Source organism: Sinocyclocheilus grahami, unplaced genomic scaffold (genome assembly GCF_001515645.1).
Source record: "Sinocyclocheilus grahami isolate Dianchi unplaced genomic scaffold, SAMN03320097.WGS_v1.1 scaffold92.1, whole genome shotgun sequence".
In the NCBI taxonomy this organism is placed as follows: domain Eukaryota; kingdom Metazoa; phylum Chordata; class Actinopteri; order Cypriniformes; family Cyprinidae; genus Sinocyclocheilus; species Sinocyclocheilus grahami.
In genome coordinates, this window is record NW_015505271.1 from 3,898,656 (window position 1) to 3,910,837 (window position 12,182).

General features: G+C 37.6%; 1 protein-coding gene across 1 annotated transcript in view; it reads right to left on the bottom strand.

Annotated features, from left to right (window-relative positions):
- Nucleotides 1-12,182, bottom strand: part of LOC107587412 (carboxyl-terminal PDZ ligand of neuronal nitric oxide synthase protein-like) — a 45,188-nt gene that overhangs the window by 9,570 nt on the left and 23,436 nt on the right. Inside the window, exons 8-10 of the mRNA XM_016275212.1 lie at nt 9,933-10,088; nt 7,617-7,782; nt 6,081-6,372 (exon numbers count right to left, since the gene is read on the bottom strand). Of these exons, the coding sequence (XP_016130698.1) occupies nt 6,081-6,372; nt 7,617-7,782; nt 9,933-10,088 (614 nt within the window). The remainder of the gene's footprint in view (nt 1-6,080; nt 6,373-7,616; nt 7,783-9,932; nt 10,089-12,182) is intronic.

A 12,182-nucleotide genomic window follows, 5' to 3' on the forward strand; every position in this document is an offset into this window, starting at 1 on the left:
GCTATCAAACGGCTTCGGTTCAAGATGCTCATTATCAAACAGATCGTATCTCAGATCCAGTCCGAGGACTGGTTTGTTACGATAGATCTCAAAGACGCTTATTTCCATGTTTCCATCTCCCTCAACACTGGAAGTTCCTAAGGTTTGCTTTTGAGGGCCAAGCATACCAATATCGAGTTCTTCCCTTCGGCCTGTCATTCTCACTTATTTAGGCGTGGTGTGGGACTCAACCTCGATGCAGGCACGTCTGTCTCCTGCTCGAATCGAGTCAATCCTCACGACAGTCACGAGACTAAGAGAAGGCCAGTCACTCACTGTCAAACAGTTTCAAAGGCTGTTGGGCCTGATGGCAGCGGCGTCCAACGTGATACCTTTTGGCCTGCTGTACATGAGACCCTTGCAGTGGTGGCTCAGAACCAAGGGATTTTCCCCGAGGGGGAATCCGCTTTGCATGATCAAGGTCACGCGGCGATGCTGACGTGCCTTAGACATGTGGAAGAAACGTTGGTTCCTGGTTCAAGGCCCGACGTTAGGGGCTCCTTGTCGTCGCGTAAGGCTAACGACGGATGCCTCTCTCACGGGCTGGGGAGCGGTCATGAGTGGCCGCTCTGCCTAGGGTCTGTGGGAAGGCCATCATCTCTTTGGCACATCAACTGCCGGGGAATGCTGGCCGTGTTTCGAGCTCTGACACACTTCCTTCCAGACCTAAGGGGGCAGCATGTGTTTGTCCGCACAGACAACACATCGGTGGTCTCCTACATCAATCGGCAGGGGGGTCTGCGTTCGCACCCCTTTTTGTGCTGTGGCGGGCTGGTCCTCTCCACACACTTTTGTCCGCTTTTACAACCTAGACCTGGCTTCTACCCCAGGTTCCCAAGTTCTCTCTTCGTGATGTGCTCATAAGATACACACACAGGCAGGGACTTGGTAGTATGGCGCAGTGGGTATTCTCGTTCCCAAAGCGAATCTCGATGCAGCTCGAGTTCCTGAAGGGGAACGTCTCTAGGTTACGTATGTAACCATGGTTCCCCGAGGGAACGAGACGCTGCGTCTCTTTGCCATACTCCCTGCATCCCCGCAGGTGCTACTTCATCGAAGCTGGTTTGCGCCCAAACGGATGCGCTTTTATGCTTTCTGGTGCTTACGTCACCCTGCTCGTGACGTCTCGCTACTCCATTGGACGGATTTGACACGTGCTTCAGAACGCGGTCACGCAAGGGCGTTCCCAAAGCGAATCTCGACGCAGCGTCTCGTTCCCTCGGGGAACATACGTAACCTAGAGACGTTTCCATTGACTTCTATTGTTTTTATACTAAGCTGATTTAATCTATCCCACAGCCCATAAATTAATTCTCACATCATCTTTTTGTATTTTCACATTTTCATAGACATTATTTAGTATGTTTATTAAGTCATTTTCTTTTGTTTTGCATTTGAGAATTAAAAACATACATTATTTGCTTTACTTATGACTCATTTTTTTCAGCTGAAGACCAAAATGACCCCAAACATCATTAAAGGGAGGCTTTGTCATATTTACAATTTTGCCCCTAAAGTTTACATAAAGGCTGGAATACACTACATGAACAAATTTGAAAACTCTAAGCATCGTACACTTGCAGACTGTGTAAATGGTAAGAGGAAAAGCAGAGGATCATACACTAAATGAATGAGGATCACACACTACCAGACTTCCAAATCATTACAAACTCGCACAGAAACATCGTGCCTCGTTAAGACGCATAACAAAAGAAAACATTGTGTGTTCTAAAATTTCCTCTGACAGGATGGAATCACAGTCTAAAACTAAAAAATTGGAATCTGTGCCCATCATACACTATGCAATTTTCTGCTAAATATATAAACACAAAGACTGCTGACTGACGTTCGGCAACTAGCGTTGATGCATGCAAACTGATAATTGGGACAAAATCTTGGCAAAAGTCATGTACTGTATTCCAACTTTAATTAAACACTCGCATAGAGACACTTGTGATCAGTCTGAGCAGCAGTAATCAAGCAGCAAGTGGAGATTATGGAAGATCAATACAACAGCAGATAGACTAATCCATGATATTAAATCTGTCCATGGATTCATCCCTCTCACATTAACACAAACACACACACACACACACACAGATGCAAAAACAAGCTCAAGATCACACGATTCTGAGGCCATAAAAACTGTCTTTGTGTGCAGTGACCCACAGTGCTGAATTCATCTTAAATCAGCGGAGACAGTTTCTGGACAGGCAGATAATAAATAAGCAACAGCGCATGTAGAGAGGGATAAAAGAAGAGCACAGACACAAACAGAGCAGTTTGTGTCTGTGACACAAAGACACAAAGAGTTTCAAAGCAATAAAGAAAGAAATGGCACTCATAACTGGCATAGGAGGGATGGACAGTTTCCATCTCAAGTAGAGTTCACACTGACATTAACACCAGGAGTGACAGATAAATGAAGAAATGATGGGCAGGTGCATAAAACCACAGTCATAGTGAGGGAGTCACTGATGGACACACACTGAGCCTCAGCACACACACACACACACACACACACACACACGACACGACATGACATGCTGAAGTCCTGTCTGACAGTTTCTACATTGTGGCTTTTCTTCCTCATTATTTGTGACTGTGATGCTGCAGAGTTTTGAAGTATACTGTAAAAATAGCTCATACGTAGACTACATATTGTTCAGAAAGTTAAATGAAATTATGAAATGCCACGCTACAGTATAAATATAACAATAACAGTACAATTCACCGCTCTCTCTACAGCATATATAATATACTACTGTTCAAAAGTTTTTAATAGATGTTTAAATGTTACATTGAAATATTATTACAATTGAAAATAACGTTTTTTTCCCTATGGTAATATATTATATATTATAATGTAATTTATTTCTGTGATGGCAAAGCTGAATTTCCAGTCTTCAGAGTCACGTAATCCTTCAAAAAATCATTGTAATATGCTGATTTACTGCTCAAGAGACATTTATTTTTATTATCAATGTTGAAATGGTTGTTGATACATTTTTTTTCAGGATTCTTGAATTAATAGAAAGCTAAAAACAAATATAATAAAATAAATAAATAAATAAAATAAAAAAATATTTTGTAACATACTGTAAATGCCTTTACTGTTACTTTTGATCAATTTAATGTGTCTTTGCTGAATAAAAGTATTAATTTCTTAATAATAAAATCATACTGACCCCAATGAACTGGACTGCACTAATATCTATGAAAGTGGCATGTAAACATTAACCAGCATTAACCTGATTGAAGCCAGCCATGACTAGATTTAGACAAAATTTTAGTTTAGAAATCGGAGACAAAAATCACAGACACCTAGCATATATCTGCATTAATTTTGGGTCATGTAAACACCTTATTGTGAATATCTACCTTAATTGAATATTTGTTTACTGTTTAGCTGCATGTACAAATAAAAGGTAATTCTGGGAGATATTAGAAGGAGCAAAGTAAAGAGTTAACCAGAATATAGACAATGAATTCCAGGTCAATTTGGTCATAGTGACATCATTTGACAATGATGTAGCATTCTACGTTGAAAGGTTTGGTTTTTTATACTGCATAATATGCAATAATCAGTAAATTAACATTTCATTCTGAATACAGCCACAAGTATTTCCTGCACATGCCCTGATTATATCCACCTGTGCCTTGCTAGTTCATTTGTCTAAATAGTGTGCAGCCCTTGTCTAGTGTAGCCTGTCTGTACCCGAGATGTTTTTGGTAAGTGTTTTGCGATTTGCGACAAGTCAAGACTAATCAGAGGTCTTGTTATATATTGTTTTGTTTTCATTTTCCCTTAATAAAATGCAGTTGGGCTCAGTGCTGGGCTGGATTTATACTTTTGGCTACAAAATCAGAACTCATCCTGAACTTTCCTCTTAACCAAAATACACTTATAGTGCATACTAAAAACAATACATGCTAATTCAATAAAAAAAAAAAAAGGAAGGACTGCCCTGGTATGCATTTTCACAGCAAATTGTTCATAATGTGAATGTGTTACAGTGACTGTGTGCATATTTTTGAGTCTTTCCCTGGACCCGTGTGTGTTTTGTCAGTGTATATAAATCAGTAAGTGTGTTTTTACTTGTGTGTGTGTGTGTGTGTGTGTACACAAGTGTGAGGTTTTCTGCAAGCTCTAAATTGCTCTAATAAAGTGTGAAAATGAATGTTTTCTGTGTGTGAGACTGCAGCTATCCACGATAACTGTAAAATAAATCACTCTCCCAGACACACGCATAAAATACATTTACAGACACACAAGCAGATTGAGAAGCAAACATATATGCATACAATCACAAAAACACATATTTACATGCTTTCACTCTTTTTGTTACAGAAAAAAATGAGCAATCTATGACAAACAACTAACCAATCAAAGCAAGAAAACATCTCTAAGAAGTGTTAGAGAAGGAATGGGTGTAGGTGTGTGCTGCTAAGCTCAGCAACTGTCTACCGTTGGTGGTACCCCCCACCCACACACACACAGAGCGATGAATGTGCAGTACCGGACAAAGGTCAACATTTTCCATTACTATTCAAGGAAACTTGCCAGCCAAAAGTCAATGTGGAAAGATTGTTCTCTGCCTTCTAATACACTTTCATTAGATTTGTTTACATTGCTCACAACCAATATCCATTCCGACAGGTCTGCTGTCTGTGTATGGAGTGAGAAGAGGGAAGAGAGAGGAAAGAAGGAGGTCAGAGAGGAGATGGGATTATGTGAACTAGTTTCAAACACCAAATGTGGTAAAAAAAAGTCAAATCCTAACAAAAATAAACATCTGCTCAATCGTTTTCAACATTTTGGAGAGTCTGAGACCCATAATGGCTGAAACGTTTAGTAGTTCCACTGTATTTCTGGGTTTGTTTTGGTGCTGCTCTACTCCGTTCCGCACACTGACACACTGTGATTATTTTGTCCAGATGTTGCAGCTCAAATTTCAGTATGTTTAAATTACAGATTGGAAAGGAGCAACTCGACTGACTAAGAAAAAGAAAACTTTCAACACAATCAACAGTGCTCTAATATTGCCTTTCTGCACTTATCTCTTTTTTTGTCACATTCTTTTTACTCTTTTTTTTTTATACTTCAGTTGAAAAGTTTGGGAGTTTTTAGGTTTTTAAAATTATGCTCACCAAGGCAGCATTTATTTAATCAAATATACAGTAAAAACATTATTTTATAAGATTTAAAAAAAATTTTTGTCGTTTATTCCTGTGATGGTAGAATGTTCAGCAGACATTACTCGAGTCTTCAGTGTCACATGATCCTTCAGAAATCATTTGAATATGCTGGTTTTGTGCTCAAGAAACATTATTATTATAATTAATGTTGAAAACAGCTGTGCTGTGACAGAAAATAATAGAAAGATGAAAATCATTTATTTGAAATAGAATAACCCTAACCCTAACCCACACACACAGCAGTGAGTAGTGAACACACACACACACTCACACACAAACACCCAGAGCAGAGGCCAGCAATTTTTGCTGCAGCGCCCAGGGAGCAACTGGGGGTTCGGTGCCTAGCTCAAAGGCATCTCAGTCATGGTACTGAAGGTGAAATAGAGTGCTGTACATTCACTACAATTCCTGAGGGTACTGAGACACAAACCCACGACCTTCGGGTTACAAGTCCGACTCTCTAACAATTAGGCCATAACTGCCCCTACTTCTAGTGGAGAAACAAAGGGGCAGTTGTGGCATAATGGTTAGAGTCATCTGATATCAAAAACAGTCAAAAGTTTATTAGTGCATACCCTAAATGACAAATTATCTGGATAGCATTTTCATACATTACATACTTCTAGTGGAGAAACAAACAAGGTTAACATTTCCAATAAAAAAATAAAAATTACCCCCCAATAAGGGCCACCCTGATATACAGTGGGGCAAAAAAGTATTTAGTCAGCCACCAATTGTGCAAGTTCTCCCACTTAAAAACAGTTGTAAATCTTTGAATGGCAGACTAAAACTAATTTATCTGTATATACGTCCATTTAAGTGCTATTATCTTGTGTCGTTACCTCTCATCAAGTGCTGTTGAATTCCGTGTTTCTAGCTTAGCAACTTCCCTTCTCGCTACGTCTAGTCCTGCTTCACTTCTTGCACTCGCTGGCTTCCTGTTGGCTGTAACGGTGGGAGCACCACGCAGGTTGAGCAGATTGAGGTAGGACTCAGCGTGGGAGGAAACAGGAGGATTTTCTGGCTGTCCTGCTGGAGTGGAGGTGATGGGCTGGTCTGAGCGAGGGGTGTAGAGGCTCTTCAGGTTGAGAGAGAGAGAACGAGGGGGCACGCTACTCCATGGTGATTCTTCTTCTAGAAGATACAAATTCAAATTTGAGACAAAGTCAAGGTCTTAATAGACAACTTGAAACAGTCAATAACAATAGAGGATGGGAATATCATACCTACCGAATGTTTTGAATTTCAACGCTTATGTAAATGAAGCTTACGATTGAAAAAAAAACTGCTATTGGGAGACTGGCCGTACAGTAGCCCTTCAGTGACAGGCACTCAAGGGCATAATGGTGACAGACTATTACAATAACTCTCCAAATGACCGGTCATACTATCCAGCAAGTACACCACCATCATCCCACCAGGCATAAGCGTATGCATGCACATATACTGTACACACACACACACACACTCACACACACACACATATAATCTCTGAAAGTGAAAGTCGGCATGGAGCCCAGTGCTGATGAATCAAACCCAATAAACTCCTGCACTAAACTCTGAAATAGATTAGTGTACACCAACCAACTCAATAACATCCCAGTCTGCCAAATGTGTGTGTGTTTATGACTGTAATAGAGCTTAACAGTGACCACCCACTTTTTCAGCAGCCAGTATTTTCCCCATTCATTTCCTTTGTAGAAATATCTTATAAAAAGTTATTTTTGAACCAAACTAGTAGCTAAGAGATGAATCACAGCAACATAATGTTTGTCTAAAAACAAAAAAGGTATTTTCAGAAATCACAAAAATACAGGAAAAAAAGGCGTGCTTAAAATTCTTGTTAATATTAAAAAGTGCACAAATACATTAAAATAAAAAATATAGTAACAACAGCAATATTGGGAAAGATTGATTTAAAATAATTTAATATATTTTAAAATGCTTTTTTTCTGTAATGGCAATGCTAAATTTTAAGCAGCAATAAATAAATTATAAATGTATTTACTGTCACATTAATTTAATATGTCCTAGCTGAATAAAAGTATTAATTTCTTCAAAAATAAATCTTACTGACCCCAAACTTTTGAACGGTCGTGTGAAATACTCAGAATGAAATACTCATCTCATGAAACACTGACAATAACCAAATCATAAATAATGGTACAATATTAATCTATGAATTATGTTGATTATCAATTTAAAATACATTATATTTAAAGTTTACTGCAAAATATTCAAGTATTTAATTTGTTTTAGAGTGTAGAGAGACTCATTTTATTAAATAACTTGTGATATTTTATGGGAGTGACTTCTCCAATTGGTGGAGCTGCCTTCAGGATTATGGGTAGTGTTGTGTTTGCACATGTGTGTCTTACTCTGTGTGGCTCCACTGATTCTGATCTCCAGTTGGCTGAGGTGTTTCACCAGCAGGGCAGTATGTTGCATTAAGTCTCGGTTCTGCAGCAGCAGCTGGTGAGTTCTGGCCTGTGCCTCCATGCGGGCAGCCGTCTCTGCGGCCAGCTGATCCTTCAGGAGCTGCACCTACAGCAGAAACACAATCAGTCAAGACTAGGGAATCATGTCAGTCGTACTGAAAGATACTGTAGCATAACTTGCAGGTAGGATAAGAGTTGAGGATTATAGTGAGTGAAGCGACTCTTAGTTTAGGTAATCCCAGTCGTATAGAGTTGATTCTCCAACTACTAACCTGTGTTTTTAGTGTATCAGTAGCAATGACAGTAATCAAGCTTTTAATTTATTATTCTATTAGTCGATCATTTTCAAGTGGCTTCCAGTAGTAGCTTTATTTTGTTGTCTTCATCATTTGTGCAACTGTTTGGGAAATTCAGCCCAAAGGAAAGAAAACAACATCTCTTTAATATCTCAGTTGCTTCTCCTAGATAGCATAGAGATAAATGGAGAGCAAACAGAAACATATTGTGAGAAAAACCGCCCAGTAATCTCCTCTGGAGCAGTGGTTTTCCACCTTTTTGTCTCTAAGGCCCCCTAAGGTCCGTCAATCTGTTGAGTTACTTAGTATAGAAAATTATGATCCTTATGATAAAATATGATAAACTTAAATCACTGAACCCAAATGGCATGCATGAGGAATTAGATCTTTCTGTCTTTCTTTAATGAACTATGGTTGGTCGTATTCATTTTTAATATTCTATATAATAAATTTAGTATTTACAGTGTGAAAAACAATGATTGCTTATGACGATGTATTTCTGATGTTCTTAATTATTGAATTTTTCATTGTTATACAATTTAAAGTTAATTGGAGTAGATACTGATGATTGATAGGATAAACTATAGGTTTGTATAATAGTGATAAATATGTGATTCTAAATAACTATTGTTTTAGTCACGGATATATTGTGAGGTGTACTAGTGGATGTGATGTTTTGTATTGGATATATATATATATATATGTAAATTGTCCAGGGTTTAATTGGAAATTATTTAATGATTGTGGTAATTGAACATTGGCTAATGAATGATGACGTCAATATAATTAGTGATTTGAAAAGTGGGTGGAGGGATTGAATTGCTTTACACACTGAGGAAGGCTTTGAGCCGAAACGTTTGTCTTTTCCCATAAGTACTGAATGTAAAATAAAAGAAAAAAGAAGATTCCCCTATTGTCCATGACAATATTTAAAGGTCAACAAAAGACATTCATCAACTAGTATACAATAATTATATTAAAATAATTATTGACATAGCTGCTTATTTTCAAACTCTTTTAATTACTTAAACTAGGACTGGCAAAATTAAAATAATTAAATTACATAATCCCAAAAACTGAATGTCCTTCATGGTTTATTATTGGTTCATGGTTTATTATTGCAAGTGTGCTGAGGCCCCCTGGTAGAGACTTCTAAAGACTCTAGACTTTTAAAGAGATCTCAACAATATTAAAAACTGTGCTCAGATTTGCCAATAAACAAACAAACAAATAAATAATGCAATCAAATTTCAAAGTTTAATTATAAACTCCGCTATACTGTCTCATTTGTTAAGAAATCCTCTAAAGAATTTTAGGAGAAACATCTGAGACAAGGTTAACACCCAAAAGAAACTAAAAACTAAATCTCCTGAGATATGAAAGAGCAATTTTTTTGACAAAATTTTCCTCTGGGCAGGCGGTGATTGTACGTCAATATCATTATCCAAGCTATTGCTATGCAGTAGCATGACTGTGCTGAATCAGAGCTGAGAGCACATCAGCTTCCTCTCTCTCTGACAGGACATTATAACCATAACAGCATCTGAACCCTATACAGTATCCCAAATGAGAACTAATATCATTAGTCAGAGATAGAATGATAAAAATGACTCAATATATGAACAGGCAAATGCATGGAGATGATTGCCTCTATCAGCATCTTGTTCCATCTCCTCTATATTTATCTTTGCTTCCTCATGGTTACGGAGAATGATTTGGGCTTATAGGGTATGTGAGTGCTTTTTAACAATGGCTAGTAGAAATAATTTCAACAGAGAGAAATGAATAGGTTTATAAAGGAAATGTGCCTCTGAAATTGCTGGAGTAGGTGAATAGATCTGTACTCTATGTGGAGAGCAGATGATTGTGAAACAGCCTGAAAATACGGAATCAACTGCTGCATGTTCCATAGAGCTGTATCGCCTCCTAGAGCTAGAAAAGGGTAGAAACAACGTCTTACCTGTGCTACAGCGATCTGTGTTTGTTGTTGCTGCTGTAGCAGCTGTTGTTGGAGTAACTGCAGGTGGTGTTGGGTGGCCAAAGGTGTGAGAGTAGGAGAGCAAGGGCTGCTGGGAGAGAGTGTGTAGAGAGAGACACCCTCCAGGTCTTGTAAAGTCTGAGAGATAAAGAACGAGAAAATGAGAGAGGGAAAACAAATGATAACAAACTAGTTGGGTCCTAAAACATTATCATTTGAAACATCATCTTCTGCAGTGTACAATTGAGGACTATGGGCTTTGAAAGCATAGTAATGGGTTAATTAGTGTGCATGTGTGTTTGCATTGGGAGAGCACTTTAATATGTGGATCTCCACAGGAGAAAAGGACACACACACACACACACACACACACACACAGACAGACAGACAGAGAGAGAGAGAGAGAGAGAGAGAGAGAGAGAGAGAGAGAGAGAGAGAGAGAGAGAGAGAAACTAAAATTAGAAACTAATTTTCTCTAAGTAGCTTTACCCTGTCTGTTAAAAACTGAGACAGAAACATGGCTCTTGGAATTTGAACACCAAAACTCTCTCTGCTTTCTCACCTAATTATATTTTGAGTAACACTTTACAATACGATTGCACTGCATTTACTAACAATGAACAGTTGTACTTTTAATGAACTTGAACAATTTCATTTTTTATTCTAGTTAATGCATTAACTAATGAAACCTTTTTTCTATCCCTAACCCTTTACCATCACACAAACCTTTATATATTTAAAGATTTCCATAGACAATATTTAGACATTTAAGGAATAGTTGACCCCAAAATGAAAATTCTGTCACCATTTACACACCCCAACTTCCAAACCTGTATAATTTCTTTCTTCAGAGAGTCAATGGGGACCAAAGACCAGAGACCACAGTCTTCAAAACGTCCTCTGTGTTCAGCAGAAGAAAGAAACTCATACAGGTCTGGAACAAACTGAGGGTAGAAACAAATTATAACGAAATTAAATTTTTGGGTGAACTATCCCTTTAATATTCAGCTCTCTGGAATACTTTGCATATTACAGAAATATTATGCAATTTTGAACAAAATGTATTTAGATATTCTAATTGATAAATTAGGCGTTCTGTGGTATAATATTTATGTATAATTTTTTTGTACAGTTACTAAACTAAATAAATTTTGACCATTGTCCCTGAAAAAAAAATATTCTACACAGTGCTAGTCTCAAGTCTTGCACATCACTTAGAAATGTGCCTGTTATAGTTTATATACTGCTCATTAAAGTTTAGTTTACATGACGATCTATAAAGTAGAGTATCAACATAATTCCTCCCTTTGTGTGATTTCTGATGTTAACCACCAGGAGGAGCTGGAGGTTTAATTTCAGGGTTATATCAGAGTGAGGAGACAGAGGATGGAGGTAGCAGCACATCTGCAAAAGCAAGCAAGACTGCCAAAATGAAACCGTTCATGAAAACAATCTTTTCATGTCCATTATCTCCACTGTGCACACAGGAATGCCTTCCATAAGTAGGATGGCAAAGAGATAACAGTTAACGACTACATTTTAAAACAGCATAAAAAAGGAAGCTGCAACAATGAATGTTCCCATTCTGTCTTCATTTATCCAGTAGATTCATTTGTTATGAACATCAGCTACAAAGCTAATGGAACACCACTGGATCTTTGATGTTTGCTAGACAAGGAACACATGAATGCATTATGAATTTGATTGCTGCTAAACGAATACATGTAAAATGACTGAATGCATTATCTGCTTTCAGGCTAGCCAGCCTTTCTGCACTGGGAATTTCTGTAATGAATGATGGAGAGATATCAAACATCAAACAATTTTTGAGTTTGAACTTACTTAATAATCCTTATGGCTCTCTCGTATGATATATGAACTTTTAAACACGGGCATGCAGCCAAATCAACCTGACTGGCCACAGTTTGCCTTTAAATTACATTAAATTCATGACAAGTAAGTACTCCCTACCCCTAAATCTCATTACTGTAGTAATGCACAAATAAACAAAAAATAATAATACTAATGTAAAACAATAATAATAATATATTATTTAAAGTATAAAAAGCATTTATATATATATATCATGGTAATATTTGTTGAATTCATTTGTTTAAACATGTTTAAATTCCTTTAATTTCATTTTTTAAATTAATGTTTTTGCTTTTATTTACTTTAATAATACACTACAGCTCAAAAGTACAGATACGGAAGTTCTAAGCGGCCATGCAT